Consider the following 18,579-nt stretch of genomic DNA (forward strand, 5'->3'; position numbering starts at 1 on the left):
TGTCATTATTGTGAAAACAATTTTTGTAAAGGGTAACAATGTCAATGTGATAGTTGGGGAAAGAAAATTAGAAAAAAGAAAAGAAAAGAAATTCAAATGGTGCAGTGTTCTTTCACTATTGAACTTACTGGGCCACGTGTTTCTAGCTCGCTCGCTTCCGTGGTTGGGTGCTAGATATTTTGCCCCGACGGCCAGCCCCCTGAGAGAGCAAGAGGAAGATATTTTCGTCACCGAATATTTTATTGGTAAAATCCAATGGATGCTTCATTGATTGGGCAATGGCACGTGCTAGAATGGGATTCTAAACCGACTACATTTTCCAATTGGGCCACGGCACGGCATAAATGGCTATTTCTTTGAGGGCTGTGGCCACTTGTGGGTTAAGGTTTTATTAATTTCCCCCTTTTACTTTATTCAATCCATCCATCCAATAGCAAAGTTGTTTCAGATCCAAAAGGCCTCCTCCATGTCCAAGTCCAACTGTAACCACTGATTCATTCAAAAACTTTAAAAGTAATAATAATAAAAGTAAAACCACGGCCCTGACTCTGCTGTTCCACTGTGAGGAAGTCAAGGCATGAGTCATGCCCACCATCGCACACCCCTCAACTGCAATTGGCCTGTCACTTCACTCTATCTCACAGCTAAGGACTTTTGCGTCCTCCCTTAATCTAGGAATTAAAAAATACAAAAAAAAAAGAAGAAGCAGGGAAAAGCCTTTTTCCTTTCTTTCTTCCCCCCATAAACCGCCGATTGTCTTTTTTTTTTTTTTTTGTGTGTGTGTGTGGATAAAATTACACTTTCGGCGTAGTTTTCACTTTCAAAAGATACTTTGCCAAGGAAGCTCCTAATTTTATAGCTTCATTTTATGTTTTAATTAGGCTATTATAAAACCAAGTAATATGTCGTTTATGCAAATTATTGGGTTAAAGTGTCATTTGCCCATTTTGTATTCATATAAATTTCTTGACAACGCTAGAAAGTTGAAACCTCGCTGGCCGAGGAGCGGAGAATGGAGGACGCGACCAACGACAACCGCCTTCTCCGTCACCGTCGCCGCCGCCGCGACAGGAAAGAAGCGAAAACTGGCGAAGACGATGATGGCCGGGAACAACAACACAACGAAGAAGGGAGCAAAGACGATGAGGAATGTGACAAGGAGGTTTGGGACACGCTCAGCGCGAGCTTCAAACAGGTTCAGTCGGTGCTGGACCAGAACCGAACGTTGATTCAAAAGGTGAACGAGAACCACGAGTCGAAGCTTCCGGACAACCTCGCTAAGAACGTTTCCCTAATTCGAGAGATCAACGGCAATATATCCAAGGTCATGTCCCTCTACTCCGATCTCTCGGCCAATTTCTCCAGCATCGTTCACCAGCGACGCGCCGTCACGGCTTCTAACACCAACCACGACGAAACTGAAAAGAACAATAGCCTCAACACCGAGTCAATTCAGTAATTCTTAATTACCCTTGGCCTTTCTGATGCTTCGAGTCTTGGTTAGTCTGTTCTACTTGGAATAATTTGAGTTTCAGATGTTTGATTTTGTGTCAGTGAGACATGGATCATTAACTTCTTAATGTTATTGTGTTGGATCAATCGTGGCGGTGGTGGTAGTGATAAATGTTGTTGCTTATTTGGTGCTTTTGTTATGTTTTTGTATTTGTAAGGACGAAGACTGCGGGACTTCTTATCATGCTTGCTGCCCGCAGACTTGACTGAGGTATTTATGTTCTGTTTACTTGTCTCACTTCTGTCCACGTTTATATTCATAATTTCTTGATTACTAACTAATCAGAAATGCTAATTACTGCAAGTAAAGAATGCTGGTTTCTTAGTTTTGATTAGTCATGAATAAATTAGTGCGGAATTTGCACGGAGAATTGTCACCTAATCTGGAGAATCATCGCATAATTGAAGAATTCTTCTCCATGATGCCACAAAGTAATATTATTTTGCATACTTCTATTAAGTTAGCAGGTTGAAAGCATGTATGTGAGTGATTTCTGGAGTTTGGAGAACGATGACAAATTCTGATTTTTTTCTGCTTTTAATTCATTGTGATTTATGTAGAATTTCTTCAGTCATCATTCATCAATAGCTTTCCTAAATCTTATCTATTCTGTTTGCCAAACCGAAAATAGCAGGTACATGGGAGGAACTCTAGTTTTCTTTGTTGTTATTCGGTTTGCAAATACTTCTATTGAGATAGAACTCTTAACATACCATCTGATTTCTGCCTAGGTAAAATGCTAACTGACAAGAAGATAAGAGTATGAAACCATACTTTTGTCCACATTTAGTACAGCCCTTCGGGCAGATGAAGCAGAGTGCCTTTGCTCACTAATTAACTTATCAAAATAAACGACACGGATAATTTCACGGCTTTGGTGTTTCATACTAGTTACTTTTGTGGATATATAGACAAGGTGCTTGGAACTGATACTTTTTTTCTTTTCCACGTGTTCTTAATTTTCTGTTCCTGAGCATCTGAGCTTAGTGTTGAGGGCATCTTTTCCTTTTCATAAAGAATTTCCTGTTGCTTCTCTGCATATAATGATGGAGCACCAGTTATAAAAAAAAGTTGATTTTTTCGCTAATCAGAAAAACTGATTCTATACCCTAGTTTTTTTATCTATCTGTGTCAACTAATGGATTATATCCTTGCCTTGGGATCTGGGTGACCAAGTTACTACTCCTTTGCAGTCATTTATCAACTAAAAATGATGAACTGAGGATGTCATGTTTGTGTTTTGGACTGTAGTTTCAGCAGCTAGTGTCAGCTATTAGTGTCAGTAGTCCAGGCATTAGGAAAAGTGTGGCATTTTGGATTTCTATCTTGTTTCGACAGAATCATTAAGATGCTCCCTAGATCCATGTTCCACATCACCAGGTTGTTAGAAGAAATGTTCTCTTAACCAAATGAGGCTTGGAATTTGAGGTGGGATACTTTGATATTGTTCTTTGGATTAGATTGGTCATATTAACTGCTAAATTGTTTTAGCATCTGGCAATTAATACCACATGAGAATCTTTTTGAAATTTGCTTTCCTGTAACTTAACAAGTTTTGGATTAAATAGCTATTTAGGCTATTTTGCTTATATTCGAAATAACTTAGTCCTCTATGTTCTTATACTCTCTTTGTCATCATTCTATCCCTATTTCATCATATTACTTTTTACTTGAAAAAATTAGCATGCCATATTTGTCCATGGTATGTTCAACAATATCTTGTTAAGAGTATGTCATGCATACTTTTACATTTTTTTGTTGCCAAGATAGATTATCTTTTAGTAGATCATTTGGTCAACTAGTGTTTTGCGTGAGTGAATATGTGTTGAGTGTGTGGGAATGTTAGTTGTCCCACATTGCTTGGTGAAGAGGGATAATGTGAGTATAAATAGCCCAAATTATGATATTAGGTTTGGGTTTTAAGGGGTACCTAAATTTTGTGGGCGAGCGAACCCATACTCACACACGCACCCCGTCGGTCCAGATTGGATTAGATGAGATAAAAAAGAATAAAATAATATATTTTTAAGTAAAAATTTATTTAATATATATTATTTTTATCCAAATAGTGCCCCCGAATTTCCTCCGGCGTGCTTCGCGCTTCTGGGTTTCTCTCCACCATGTCGCAGTCCCAGCTCATTTTCCAGATTTCACCCTGCTTGTTTCCGGAATTCATTCCACGCGTTTTGAGATTTCATGCGTGGCTGTTTTGTCCGGCTCTATATTTATATATACGAGCTTCCAGTTCCGCGAAGAAGTTTTGAAACTCCACTCTCTCTCTCTTCAGCTGATACAGAATTTTTTTCAGAATTTCCTCTCCATTTTACTGTTAATCAGAGAGCTCAATTCCTTTCTCCAATCTTTCTTCTATCCAAAATAGAGAGCAAATACCACTTCGACTTCTGCCAGATTTGGCTGTTCTTGGCTTATGTTCTGCTGGTGAGATTGTTTCATTCTATTAAGACTATTGCCGTAGTCTACTAGCTACTAGTGCAGGGTGATTCTGTCTTCAGAACGACGAGCTTTCACGTCTCGATTTGTATTAAATTTCTTTGTTCATTACAGTGTTATCTACTGCTGTCATTATTTACATTCTTTTACTGTACGGATGTTATATTAATATTGTTGTTTACCCCAAGAACTAGACTCATATGAGGAATGGAATATGCATGGACTATTTGCCGGGATATATTGTGTACTTTTGCATCAGGTCATTGGCCAGACTGTTCTCTGGTAATCTAAAATGCTCTTACATCTAAGTTCTGTTATGCTATTCAGGTTTAGAGATTGAAGTATCCGAGGCTGAATTTTTAAATAATATTTAATTATAAATATTATTAAAAATTTATCATTGAATATAGTATGTATATGTGTGAAAGTTATGGTATTGATAATTTGTTGTCAACCGTAGAGTGTAGCATGAGATATTTAGAGGGTGTTTGGCTTACCGTTTATTAAGATGGCTTTTAGGCCTTTTTACTTAAAAACTATATAAGGTTTTAAAGTTGGTTAGGATTTAAATTGATAATGTATTTGCATAAATATGTTTTAAACTATCATTTATATAGATATGTGTTTGGTTTGAAAAAACTAATAAACTATCAAAACTTAACAAAAAAATTAAAATAGATATGTTGAATAATATAAAGGTTGAATAAAGTAATATATCTCGAACTTAGGGTTAATTTTTAATTTTATCCAGTTTTAACATTTGTTTCAATTTGGTTATCAAACTTTCACTTTTATTTCAATTTTATCCTTGATTTAACAAGTATGTGTCCCAACTTATGTGGCAGTTGATGTGACATGGTGACGTGTCCAAGTTAGCAAAACGGGTAAATTATGTAAGATCTAGGTTAGAACTATGGATAAATTAGGTCGAGCCGGTTCAGATTTGGGCTGGATCTAGAGTGCTTGGAATGGCTGCTTCAATGGCAAACAGAAGCATGGATGGACAGTGAGGAAGAAGCTAGAAGCAATGTTGGTGGTGAGGGAGATTAGTGATGATGGCGAGTAGGTTGATCGACGGTCATGAATAGGAGGTAAACGTCGATTGGTGGCGACGAATCTCGATGTTGTCAAGAGTCGCGTTGCAAGGAAAGTGATGAAGAAGACGACTGGAGCACGGTGGCCGACGTAGATGAAAGGCTGATTTGTGGTCGTTAGACGTTTGCAGAGGCCCACTCAATCGAAAGCAACAGACCCCCCCATTGGCCCGTCAGAAAAGCCCACCCCTCAAAGACAACACATTTTCCAAACCCATATATCTGTTCAACTAGCTTGTCAGAAAAAATAGTCACCGTAGCACCACCGTCGTCATCAACGTCTCACCTATCTCTCTATTCATCCACCAGATAGCCATCTTCGAGAGCCTCACCCATTTATTCTCCGCCATCGAGGCCTCCCTCTCCGCAACCCTTTGCTATTTTTAGTCTATTTTTCCTTTTATTCGGTCAGCCAACAACATCCTTACCAGTCAAATTGTCTTTGCCGGTCAGTTGCCTTTATTCTCGTCGACTACTCGTTACCTCTCACTATCGATCACTTGAAGATCTCGCCCTTAGTCAGCCATTAAAGCAACAATCGAAGCTTTCAACCATTAATTATTGTCTTTGATTATTGATTTTGTGTTTGTATATCTAATTATTTTATGTATTTTATTATTAATGTATGTATTTAATTATTAATTTTATCAAAACGACATCGTTTTACCTTATGGTTTGTGATAAAAGCAAACAAAATAACGTCGTTTTACTAGTATGTCAATTATTAGACACATCAACATTCCACTTCAATCGTTTAGTCACATTAGCCCTCTACCTCAATCGTTTAGTCACATTAACCCTCCACATCAGTCGCCACGTAAGCTTGGGTACACACTTGACCGATTGAAGATAAAATTGAAACAAAAGTTAAAGTTCGATGATCAAATTGAAGCAAATATCAAAATTAGATAAAATTTAAAATTGACTTAAAGTTCATGATATATTAGTCAATTTGGCCTAATATAAGTAAAATTCATAAAAATATTAATTTTTAATAAAAAATTATAAATTGATATTGAAGTGATAAAATTTTTAACATTACATTACATGTTGATAAATTATATAAAATTATTAAAAATAAATTAATACAATATTTTATGTTTAAATGTAGATTTAATTCATAAAAATATTAAATATATATATATATATACATATATATAGAGAGAAGGGCAAGGAATGGAGACGACAACGGAGACGATGACGGCGATAGGGTTGAAGGCGATAATGGAGATGATGAAGGAGATAGAGATGGAGGTGGCTACTAGAAGAAGATGGAGGGAGGGCAAAGAAAATTTTGTAATGTTTAAAGTTGGCAATATGATAGTTGTTGGAGGATAAAATTATAAAATATTTAATCAATTAAATAAGCTATAAACAACATTTTTGAGAAAAGTGGGGAGTGAGAGTTTTTTTAAAATACTGTTAAATAGTGTTTAAATTTGATAATATTTATTTTTTAATTTTTAATAAACGTGTATCTAAATAAAATATACAGCACCTAAACTTCAGTGAGAGTTTATAAATCCCTTTACTGATACATGGAGTTACACGAAATGCTTATAACAGGAAGAAAGTAGTAGTATCAGACCATGAATAAGTTTAAAATTTATTTTTTATAAATTAATGTGATAGATAACTTCATAATAATATTATATAAATTTATAATGTTTTATTTAAATATATAACAATCTTACCCAAGATTAACAATAAATCTATTCATTATTATAAATTATTGTTAATTTTGAATAAAATTATTATGAATTTATACATATATTAATTTGTGAGAGTTATTTGTAAAACTTAATTGTGAGTATAACATTTTTTCATCACATTACATGAATTATTTTTGGGATTGCAAACATGTTAATGTAAAAATACTATGATCAAATTATTTTTTATGAGATTATCAAATTAATTTGGTTAATTTTTCATAAAATATTTTATAATATTATTTTTCCCTAGGAAAAAGATTATAACCGTCCTTTTGATCTAATTTGAGAGAATTGTAGCTACAACCTTAATAATAAATAATATTTTTTTTAATATATCTATTTTGAGATGATCATTCTTGTGCGATCTCTGATGATTATGCCATCAATTACATCAGGAGAGATAAATTGTAAGTTGGACATTTAGTCCTTGTGTAGAGCGAACATCAAACTCACAATCCACCGGATTGATATTAATATATTATTCATCAGACTGTTCGATCTATGTTCTGGGAGTATTTTTTTTTAAAAATATGATTAGATAATTGTAATATTACTTAAAAATAATATCATTAAATAATTATGTATAATTTTTTTGGTGAGATACAAATATTATAATAGAAATATGGCATAAGCCAATCAAAATATAGTAATCTTTTTCCTTTATGAATTGGACAATGCTATATGTACATAGATATTTACACATAATTTTACAAACGCATCACACATGATAAAATAACGAAAATACGTCTCTCAAATTACTTCTACCACTTCCACGGCACCTCCGGTCTTGAGAAACCCACCGCCGCCACCGTCGCCCCCGCACCGCCGTCTATGAATTTGGGTATCAATTCATTCATAGCCTGCCTTTTGTGGTCTTTAATGGACGGGACCTTATACGCATTGGCGTAAGATAAGACGTCCATGTGCCCATAGCTTTTCTCTGCTCCATTAGCATTCTTGGATTTTCTATTTGTCAACATCTTCTTCTTTGTCTTCAAGTAGAGAAGAGAGGTTATTATAAGAATAGTATAATACAGCCATCGTAATATCATTAGACATTAGTTGGATTTTCTTTCTACAAAAGCAGGCAAGTTGATTTGATCCTTGTTCAAAGAAGGAAACAAAAAAAGGTTCGAGGCGGCGGGGCAGCTCCGGTGCTTCCCGGCGGAGGTTCAGGGCGAGTCCGAGGCAACCATCGCCGACGCCGACCGTATCATAGAGCAGGCGCTCCATAAACGCCACCATTTTAGCAAGTTCGCGAGGCACACTCTCACCCTTGATGATTTCCACCACTACCTTTTGTCCGCTGATCTCAACGCTCGGATCGTATCTCAGGTATGTACTCTGTGTGTGTGTGTACGCTTGAATTGTCTGTTTACGTATATTCCAGCTGGTTTGATCAAAGTGGTCTTGTGACGTTGACACCATGCTATGTATATATTGTTTGATACTATTAGCAACCAAAGAAATAATTGACTGAAGTGCTTACGATTTCAACAGTTGATTTAGGGGAAATTAGAGAACAAAACAGGGTTCAAGTATGTACTGAATTTATTATCAATTTTCCCCCAAGAAATGGAAAGAATTGGGACAAATTGAAACTTTGCTTGTGCAGTGTGACAGAGAATAAAACTAAATTTAGCAACCGTCAAGTGTGTTTGAGGGTTTTGACCGGCCCATGTTTGATTTTTAACGGTCTTTAGACTTGAAATTTCCATAAGCAGGGAACATTGCAAACCCATTGGAGTGATCAACTGAGAGGCTAGTACTTGGATGCAATGATTTCAATTTTTGTTGCAACTCTCTTAATGTAGCAAATTGTATTGGTAAACAATGTGATGTATTTTGAAGCTTTGAGACTTACATTATTGCATAATTTCTTTTGTTAAGTGAACAGAGGCACCTTGCAGTGAGGGAACATGGGAAAACCGCATCATTTAGGTTTTCCAGTGTAAAATTTCTGTTTGTATATTATTTCTTGAAAATTTGATTCTGAAAACAAGATTAGGAAATGTAAAACAGCATCTTGGAGTCAATATTTACCTCTTGTTACAAACTCAACATAATCTTTCTCTAGTCTAGATTTTATATTTAGTCTTGTTTTAGTCTTGTTCCTTGCTGATAAGATAAAGATAATGTAGTTTTTGGTTTCTTCTCAATCTTATTATTCCTTGCACTTGTATATGTTAATACGGAATCCATTACTCATTCCAGGTCCAGCATGACACGAGTGCCCCTCGGTCCCACTATTTCATCTACACCGGGCATAATTCTTACTGGACTGGGAACCAGCAAAGCAGTGATTGCAGCGATGTTCCAATCATAAAGGCATTGCAGAGGGGTGTGAGAGTGTTAAGAGTTTGATATATGGCCCAATTCCTCAAAAGATGATGTACATGTTCTTCACGGAAGGTAATTTAATAAACATTCAGACCTATAAGTCTCTGAATTGTGGGTTTATGTTCTCCTTAACGTGTTTCAATGATGATTAAGTGAGGCCTTGAACCTGTATGCATTAAAAGGATGACTCTGAAAACAAACTGAAAACTTGGTATTCAGATCGATTAAGTCTTTGGTTTAACAGGTTTGGGTATGCCCTGAAGAGCTTAACCATATGCTATTTTCTTGCTTTAGACTAAGGCTTCCTATGAGATCTTCCTTGATATTACCAATTCGAACCAATTTGCCATATTAGTTTATTTCTGTCCTATGCATGATAAGCCCGAGCAGAAAAACTTGCATGGGATATAAATTTATGACTAACTATGTTCAGGCATAAATACCAAGTTCTAAACTACGACATATAAAGGGTTTCCAATCTCACTGGGTCTTCCATGCAAATTGTGTAAGATTACTTTGAAATAAGAAAACAAGCTAGTGTAGTATTCTTCCTAGTTATCATTTCTACCAAGCCTACAAAAGAATACCTAGATAGTTTCCAACCAAGTGGCTCACCTACGGAAAAGGACTGTGATGAAGAGCCCTCAGACAACAAGATAGCCGCTCAAGAAAATGATGAAAAGGTAGCTCAAATTTTAAGTCATGGCTTGTCTCTTAGATATAATTTATCCATCATCTGCATTTATAAAGTATTTGCTTATTGAAGTTTGCTCTACTTCAAGGAGGGTGATATCGACAAGAGTAACTGCCATCTGCATGACGAAGATAATGATGATTGTGATGAGAATCTTCATTCATCAGAACCACCTGCTGACAAGTGTGTCTAATTGCCATTCATGATGGAAAACCTAAGGGTGGTGGCTTAAAGGATGCTCTGAAAATTGGAAGTGATAAAATTAGACGGCTTAGCTTGAGTGAAGAAGCCCTTGAAAAGGGTGCTGAAGCATGTGGAACGGACGTTGTACGGTGGGTACTTGTTGAACCTAGTCCATGTCCTGTTGTATGCAACCAAACATCTCAGGCATGCTTAACTTTGAATGCTACCAGGCGATGCTCTACATTCAGAATTTACTGATGATGAATTCTGATGGATGCTTTCCATAAATATAGGTCTGCCCATAGTCTAGATACTCGGTTTTCCTCCTCCAATTACAAAGCCTCTAATCGGGTGGATGCATGGAGAGCTCAAATGGTTGCGTTCAATATGCAGGTCTTTGTTCAGTATTCTTTCTTAGCTTTAAATTCATTCATAAACTATACTTCTAATGTTTCCTAAGTTCCATTTTTAGCTGATCTTTTTGTCCTCTTTTTTTTTTTGGTTAGGTAGTTTCTTTCTGTTTAGCGTAAGGATAATTGTGAGTGGTAATGCAAGGGGAAAATGGACTTTTTGCCCATTTTGTCATCACAATACAAAATATGCGAGTCAAGTTATGACTCCAGTTTTGGGCGAATATATGGAGATCAGCATAAATAAGGTGACGTGGACCAGTTTATAAGTGAGTTTATAAGAGATCAAATTTCTAGAGAATAACTGAGAGGAAAGAGAGTTGCTTAAGCTACGTTAATCAAATAAAATAGTGATATTGATAACTGGCTAGGAACAATGTTGATGCAATACCAAATATTTTGTTCTGTATCATATAAATTTGCATGGTGCGAGATTTTTTGTATTTGCAATTGAAGCAATAGTTTTAACTTCTAATAAGTTTTCCAGTTAAAAGACTACTGCATCAAACTGTCTCCAATTTCAGGGATATGATCGATCTGCACGGAATATTTAGAGCAAATAGGGGCTGCAGATGTAAAGAAGCCTGAGTTATTGATGAAACCGGGACCTCATAACGAGGTATTTGATCATAAAGTGAAGTTGCCAGCGAAAAAAAACTCTAGAGGTATGTTTGATTGCATTATTTAGAAAACAAAAATCATCTCACCCCCTTAGAAAATAAATTCTATGAAAAGAAACTTTAAATAGTTATACCATATATATTTTTCTATGAAAAAATTAAAAGTGTTTGATTATTTTTCATAGAAAATGTGTAATTATGAAAAATAATCAAATATTTTTAATTTTTTCATAAAAAAACATATATGGTACAATCATTTAAAACTTCTTTCCATAGAATTCATTTTCCAAGGAAGTGAAATGGTTTTTATTTTCTAGACTATATTACCTAAAATTAAATTCTAGATAATACAATCAAACACACTTTAAGAGTGTGTTTAATAACATTTAGTTGTAAAAGAAAATGTTTTCTAACTTATATAGAAAACAAAAACCATATCTCCTAGATGAAATTTTTCATAGAAAAAAAGCTAAAAACAAGTTTTAATGATTATACCATGAAATTCAATTCTTTGAATGAAACATTTTTTTTTACATTTTTCATATTATCAAACACACCCTAAAGGTGAAAGCATACATGGGTGCTGGTTGGCATCTGGATTCTAAACAAACTCACTTTTTGACTTGTATTCCCCCAGACTTATATGCTAAGGTAAATTACCTACTAAAGTTTCTCATTTGGAAATCTGAGCAAAAAGGTGGCTCTTTTTGCTTCATCTTTTGTACAAATCAACTTAAGAATCATGCATGACCTTTTTCCTTAATTTGCATAAAATAACTGTCGACATGATTTTGAAGTAGGCATTCCATCATCGACTGAATAACAAGTTGTACGTTTTACTGAAACTGAGATGAATCAACATGGTCAAGCAGATAGGCATTTTTCTTGCTGGAGTGATTGCTGATGAGACAAACAACGAAGCAAATAAGTAGAAGACAACTGGACCCCTGTTTGGGACGAAGAGTTTCGCTTCCCATTTACAGTTCCTGAATTGGCCTTGCTTCGAATTGAAGTATACGAGTATGACATGCTGGGAAGGCATCCGGCCAGTGCCCCGCCTCAACCGCAAAGGAGAGAAGTACAATCTAGTTAAAACTCTTCTAATATGCTTCAAGTTGGCCTGAAATTCTAGATTTCATCTATTTTGGCCAAATCTTCCCAGGCTACCTACCCTCAATGGAATCAACTTTAGAACCATTTCCGCTACACAACTCCAAAAACAACTTTTGCTCATAGGATCCAGATCACACTTCAATACCGATATGTTTCAGTAGTTGATCAATAGATAGGCCTCCTGTTGTGCGTACACGTTATCTTTATGTAATCATTTCAAGTTGTAAAACATCAAAACATCTTGCAAGGTTATGCTCTTTGTTCAACGTATACTCCAGTAACTTGTAATTTCTTTGATAACCCCACGTTTATAATTGCTACTATGTTGAAATTGAATTTCACCTCAAATTTCACAAAAATATATCAAAGAGGCTGGCAGTTCAGAAGCCCACACGGGCCACATCGTGGACAAAGCCAAAGGTTGTGTAGCTAAGATAGTACACAGTGGTTGAAGGTTTGATCAAAATCACATATTTACGGGGTTCACAAATGAGAAGATGCCTACATGAAGCTACCTCTGTCGGTATCATTGGCAGCCACTGCACAGCAAGAGCCTTGCAAACATAATAATTGGAAAAAAATCTAGCTCCATATAAAAGCCCTTTCGTTAGGAGAACATAGAAAAACAGTGCATGCTAGAGTCACCTTTTGGGGAAAAAAGAAATCAGTGTATCCCAAGTACCAATTTAGAAAAATGTGCGGGAACTTGTGCTGATGTAAAAAAGGATAAGCCAAAACATGCACATACAAGCATCTAAGCGCCACGGGGTTCCTCAGTGTCTTCTACATTGACAGAGTTGGGGGTATCATAAGTTTCATACTCGTAATCCTCATCAAGATCCTTCATAGTCTTACCAAACACAAATTGTTTGGTTCCCATAGTAGTAAAAGGCATTAGACCAAAAGCTCGGGCTGTCTTGATCTCCCTAGCAACTTTCCTCTGTGCTTTGGCACTAATCCTAGTCTGGATAACACAGGTAAATGGTAAATAAATTCCAATACAGGAGTGCATTCTAATTCAAGACACCAGTGTGATTGCAGTGTGCTTACCTTGCTCCTCTTGATGATAATTCCAGCCTGAGTTATGAAGTTTGCAAGGAATCTGACATTCTGTAAACAGTACTTTCAGACATTAAGGGAGGCAGGGATCCAAGAGATGAGGTCAACCATAAAATTAATATATGAAACAGAGTTATTAGACAAGTAATTAACATAATAAAATTGTTTAATCAAGATGTGAAGCATTTATGGTTGTAAGGGAGCACATGGACATAGACATTTTGCTTCATTTGATGATCCTTGTGCAAGACAAACTGTACCTATGCCAGTCAAGCAGCATAGGATTTAAAGGACAAACCAACTAAACATAGAATAGGTCCAGCATTTTATCCCTATAAAGTTGTTAACGTGTTTAGCAAGTAAGAATCACTATACGGCCCTGAATGCAGATGATTAGAGATTTAGAATTCAGCTAGTAAAATTAACGTTTGCGATTGTTATTGTTATTGTTATTGTTCTTGTATATGCAAAATGCGTGTATAATTAAGATAAGGATATTATCATACAAGTACAACTATAAGAAAAGACAAAATTAAAATGATATTATACATAATAATTATCTGATACCAACTTATAGACTATTTGTAGAGTACTGGTCAGCTGCTAATAATTTCACATAGTTTTCTGAGTCTTGTTAAATAGGAGCCTCTCATTTCCGAGGCATTGTTTTCAGTTTTAAGTCTTGACTCTAATTGTGACACGTGTCTGGTCTTTTAACCAACTGGTACAAGAATGTAAACTAAACCGATGGGCCTATTGGCTCCTGCCTCCTGATTGAACCAGTTGAATCAGCTGGTCTGGTCCTGTTCTGACAACCATGCAAAATACTGTTGCCTCAACAATTTGGTTCCAGTGAGGAGCTGCCTCATGGCAAAAATGGCTTGCATTCTAATCATCTGTTGCATTCTAATCATCTGTTGCCTCAACAATTTCTCGTTTGTTTTCTGCTTCTTTTTTTTTTGGGGGGGGGGGAGGGGATGAGGGGCAGACAATTATTAAGCTAGAAGCAAACATGCTCACCCTGAAATCAGCTTTCTTCATTACTTCCTCTGATGTCACTTCAAACTCAGCCCTTTTAAAAGGTTTCTGTACCCCAGGTTTCGTAAGATCAAGATCCTGCATGCATTGACACCAAGCATAGAGGTAAAGAAAATGAGAGCGCCAAAAGGTAAAAAGGTTTGGGGGTAAAAACAAGATTATAGCCTGCTTTAACCAGCCAAAAACAGATTATAACACCAAATTAGATATAATACATACATGGATTCTACCTTGCCAATGTCCATTACAACCCATGTCATGCCTATGAATGGTATTCTAATATTTATTTATTTATTCTTTTCTTTTTTTTTTTTTGTTGAAAAAAAGGGAGGTGGGGGGAGGGGGGGGGGGGGGGGTGTTGCATCAGCTAAGATCAAAGGAAATCTAATATGCAATTATATGAATTGCATGGAGCATGTTGGCAAGCAAGAACAGTGGGGCATAAAGGAAGAGAGGAGAAACAGCAACGAGGCAATAGAAAAGAGAGGAAAAGGGTGTCCCAAAACTAGGTCACTGCGCATTAATAGAGTACAGTAGAGATGAATCCCTTCAGGTGGGGGCTCCCAATGTGTAACCCATTCCTCCTAGGATATAGTCTCTAACAGGAATAGGAAGAAAGCCAAGTTGACATACTTTGTACTATCTACTAAGATGCTTTATCCCTGACAACTAAAATCCTAATAAGATAGAAATAAGAACTTCTCTGAGTCAAGTTGGCTTCTGGTACAGAATGGTTGATTTGGGTGATATGCCATGATGAACCGCCATTTCAAAATTTAGACTTCTTGGTTGACTGCTATTTCAAGGTGTTTGGTACTCGAATTGCCTTGCCTCCAAGGGTAGTGTGTATCCTCACTTTACCATCAATCCTAGATGAGCTGTTCAGCTACTGAATGAACCTAGAATACTGGCCAAGTGTGCCATTTACAACCCAGTAAAATTAACCCCAAAATCCTTCTAACAATTTTATTGTATGAGTGTGTGTTGCAATCCAGGACTAGCACATTTGACATAGTGAGCTCAGCATGCAGATCATAGCTTCATAGGCAATCAAATGCCCCCAGTCAGCAAATTAACATTTGTAACCTTCTATAAGAGGCACGCGATTCACTAAATAACTAGGAAACCAAGCCCCAACTAAAATTTAACTGCCTTGGCCAGTGCCTACAAATGAAATCCTGGCAAAATTAAGCCAGCAGGTTAACTACACCAAACCACACTTTCAAGATTAGATTCAGTTACACTCTGGATTAATCAGACCATATGGACACACTTTATGTAGGGCCATTTCACAAATTAACTTTGGGCTAGCCTCATGCCAGGGCCATGAACAGATTTCACATAAACATAATCCAAGAGAAGGTCATGCCAGACCATAGACTAATAACTTACTAAATTGATAACAAAAGGAAAGAAATAACTAAAATAATTTTCCAGTGATAAATAAAACTGAAGCTATCCCCCAAAGATAAGCAAGTAACCTTCTAAGTGAGAAGTAAAAGGATTTTGCATTTTTTATCCCTGATAAGCAAAGAAAGATGTTCAAAAGGATTCATCACTGTGTTATATCATATATAAAAATATGAATACCTGGGTTTTGAGCATTTGCTTTGGAGATGCTTCATTTATTATGAGGACTCACCTCACCTGCCTGTATAATCATATAATGCATGAAGCATCTCCAGAAAATGTGTTGACAAAGCGGGTAATCAATCTTTATGCAAATATGTTAAAACAGGAAGGATGAGAAAAAACTGAATTGGGTTCGGCAAATTGATGAATCGGCAACTCTAGTCCATACCTTAATGTCATAAGTCATTCCTGCCCTAAAGCGCATATCTGGTCTGAAAGTGTAGCCTTCTTTATTTACTTCTTCAGGATCAAACTCAAAATATGTGGCTGCTTTCTTCAATTTCCCATCCATACCATCTGACAATGTATTGAAACTCTCATCTAGGCCATCTAAAAACTCAGATCCGTTTCCACCATTAAATGTAGATCCCAGACCAGATCTGTTGTGAGACTTCTCAATTCTATCAAGTTTTTGATAAAACGTATTAGACCTTGAGTCACTTCCAGAACTATCACCAAATATCCTACGCTCAAATTCATCAGCAGACTCAAACAAGCTTGTACTTTGGCTGTCATCACCTGTTCAGGCAGAAAAATCACATGTAGATTGAATTTTGTTTTAAAACTTGTATTAATACATTATGAGAAGGCAGAAACTAAATGTGATCTGGAGCTGACTGATCAATTCTATAATTGTTACATGAATCGCTGGATCTACATGAGACATGAAACCATGATACTACAGGGTAAAGATGTAGGTACAATCATCAAACTCCCAATCTTGATACTTCTTGCAGGGTTCTACCATTGATATAGAACATATCTCACATAAACACACGAAATTTCAACCGTGGACAGCTTTGAAGCAGAAGGCATAAATCCCTGCTAGGCCTTGACAAAGAATATAATGCACAAGGCTTATTATCTCACCAAGATAAAAGCCAAAAAAAGAAAAAGAAAAGATATGGGAATCTTGGTGCTTCTTTTTTATGAAATCATCAAAATTTCCCCCAAAACAAGTTAGTTTTTTGAGATTTTAGTTTCTCCACGAACATATTTTGGATAAAGTTCACCTAAGGCCCTCAGATTTTGGAGAAAAAATCACAGAAGCAGGTGGAAATACCCACACAAACTCATTGAGGAGTTCTAACATGAAACAGAAGCAAGCACCAATTGCATCGAAGCAGTCTTCCAGCATGATTTAATTATTAGAAAAATCATAATCAAATTGACAATTATCCGCAATCGAATGATGCGCCGTCAAGTAAGTACTTCAGACTATTGAGCCGCTAAAACCTCCACTCCATGATAAGATGATTAAACGCCTCCTTAAGCAAAGCATCATACAGTTACAGATAACACACGGAAGTACCTCGGTGTGGACTTGTAGAAAAAGTCCGAACCATCCGATGCCGGTGAAGTCGGTACTGCGAAACAGAACTCAACGCACTCCTTATGAGTTTCATCTTTCCTAAAATCAAATAGAGGAAGATCATTTTCATTTTACCAAATACATCAATCACAACATACAAAAGAAATAAACATGTGCGGGCGAGGCGACGATATTATTTATCAGCGAATACAGGGACGACGTCTTACACTAACTGACAACTGTGGCCGCCGCGACGGTGGTCACGGAGCAGCGAGCGGCCGGAGAGAATATGTGAGGCGGAAGATGTGACCACCGACGGTGATGGTTACGGACGAGTGATACCGAAAGAGAATTTGAGGCTTTGAAACCCTACCGCGGAAATGCAATTCGGATAGAGTCCTGGCCCTCCTGGGTCGGTACCCGATCGGCTCCTTTGTGATTCTAAATGATGTTTATTTTATTTTTGCTCATAATGTTTATCTTATTTCATTTATTAAATTTCTATTTTTAACCCATAAAAAAAGCCTTACTCTTTAGGCTTAAAATAATTATACAAAAAATTCTTGAGGTATGAGAAAATATAGAAAGTACCATGAGATTTAGGGATGTAAATAAATCGAGTTCCACTTAACTCGACTCAGCTCAACAAATTTTATCACAAACTTGAACTTGAGCTTGAGTTCGAGTCAAGTCTAGAATCTTGGCTCGAGCTTGAGCTCGATTAGCATAGCCCAAGCTCGAGCTCGAGTTCAGGTTAGAATTTATCAAAATTTTATTTAAAAAAACATAATAAATTGATGTACAATAAAAATAAATATCAATATGATAATCAACAAATACACTTAAATGAACTCAACTTGATAATCAACAAATATAACATCGACATGATAATTAAGTAATAATAATTTTACAAATTACAATAAGTATAATATCATTTAGTATACAAAAAGATAATCAAATTACTTGTCTAGTTATTTTCAAAATACAAACATAATCAAAATTATAGCACAACAAAGTTATTTAACTAATGTACCACTTAGTGAATTAACTATTTGGTTATTCAATTAATGTTATTTCATCATATATTCGAGTAACACAAGTATATAATCAATTAATCACTTAAATGTTTAGATTTTACTTGATTAAAAAAAATCAGTTGAGTACAATATTTATTAATTGTTACTTAACTAACCATATACTTACTCGATTAAAATGATAATTCTGCTATTAAATTCATACATTAGTTGATTAATTTTTAAGTCATAACAAATCTTCTTATCAACACATTCTTATTATGATATTATTATAATAAAGTAAAGTTTGATAATTTTATGTTAAATATATTTTTATAAAATTATAAATAATTTTATTAATGTATTTGTAAACAAATCTATTTAAAAGCAAACTC

At 35.8% G+C, this 18,579-nt stretch overlaps 3 protein-coding genes across 8 annotated transcripts; 2 read left to right on the forward strand and 1 right to left on the reverse strand.

Annotated features, from left to right (window-relative positions):
- The first annotated feature begins 971 nt into the window (after window positions 1-971).
- LOC127797043 (protein EARLY FLOWERING 4-like) lies at window positions 972-5,729 on the forward strand. 6 transcript variants are annotated; one of them, XM_052329522.1, is made up of 3 exons: window positions 972-1,455; window positions 1,671-1,723; window positions 4,810-5,729. In XM_052329522.1, the coding sequence occupies exons 1-2, from the start codon at window positions 1,013-1,015 to the stop codon at window positions 1,720-1,722; spliced, it is 495 nt and encodes a 164-aa protein (XP_052185482.1). In that variant the 5' UTR covers window positions 972-1,012; the 3' UTR covers window position 1,723; window positions 4,810-5,729. The 6 variants fall into 6 exon arrangements, 5 of the variants coding, with proteins under 5 accessions (XP_052185482.1, XP_052185484.1, XP_052185481.1 ...); XM_052329524.1 differs by lacking the exon at window positions 4,810-5,729 and adding an exon at window positions 4,292-4,308; XM_052329521.1 differs by lacking the exon at window positions 4,810-5,729 and adding an exon at window positions 2,245-4,273.
- A 526-nt stretch (window positions 5,730-6,255) lies between these two features.
- On the forward strand, window positions 6,256-12,396 carry LOC127796934 (phosphoinositide phospholipase C 5-like). Its single transcript, XM_052329335.1, is given in 6 exon segments — window positions 6,256-6,340; window positions 7,885-8,105; window positions 8,985-9,125; window positions 9,127-9,182; window positions 10,922-11,016; window positions 11,890-12,396. Coding segments are annotated over 5 exon segments (567 nt in total). The 3' UTR covers window positions 10,986-11,016; window positions 11,890-12,396.
- Window positions 12,397-12,700: 304 nt separating this feature from the next.
- On the reverse strand, window positions 12,701-17,602 carry LOC127797042 (uncharacterized). The gene is made up of 6 exons (XM_052329520.1): window positions 17,399-17,602; window positions 17,172-17,270; window positions 16,029-16,378; window positions 14,210-14,305; window positions 13,181-13,240; window positions 12,701-13,094 (listed from the first exon to the last, which is right to left on the reverse strand). Exons 2-6 carry the CDS (start codon window positions 17,263-17,265, stop codon window positions 12,885-12,887), a joined length of 810 nt encoding a protein of 269 aa, XP_052185480.1. The 5' UTR covers window positions 17,266-17,270; window positions 17,399-17,602; the 3' UTR covers window positions 12,701-12,884.
- Window positions 17,603-18,579: the final 977 nt, after the last annotated feature.

This window comes from Diospyros lotus, chromosome 3, assembly GCF_014633365.1.
Source record: "Diospyros lotus cultivar Yz01 chromosome 3, ASM1463336v1, whole genome shotgun sequence".
Classification (NCBI taxonomy): Eukaryota; Viridiplantae; Streptophyta; class Magnoliopsida; order Ericales; family Ebenaceae; genus Diospyros; species Diospyros lotus.

What these genes read in the sequence shown, in the direction of transcription:
- LOC127797043 (XM_052329522.1), top strand. Translation starts at nt 1,013, where the DNA reads ATGGAGGACGCGACCAACGACAACCGCCTTCTCCGTCACCGTCGCCGC. An exon ending in CTCAACACCGAGTCAATTCA is followed by an intron (nt 1,456 to 1,670) that starts GTAATTCTTAAT and finishes TGTATTTGTAAG; the next exon opens with GACGAAGACTGCGGGACTTC.
- LOC127797042 (XM_052329520.1), bottom strand. Translation starts at nt 17,265, where the DNA reads ATGAAACTCATAAGGAGTGCGTTGAGTTCTGTTTCGCAGTACCGACTT. An exon ending in TTCTACAAGTCCACACCGAG is followed by an intron (nt 16,379 to 17,171) that starts GTACTTCCGTGT and finishes CTGCCTGAACAG; the next exon opens with GTGATGACAGCCAAAGTACA. An exon ending in GAATGACTTATGACATTAAG is followed by an intron (nt 14,306 to 16,028) that starts GTATGGACTAGA and finishes CAATGCATGCAG; the next exon opens with GATCTTGATCTTACGAAACC.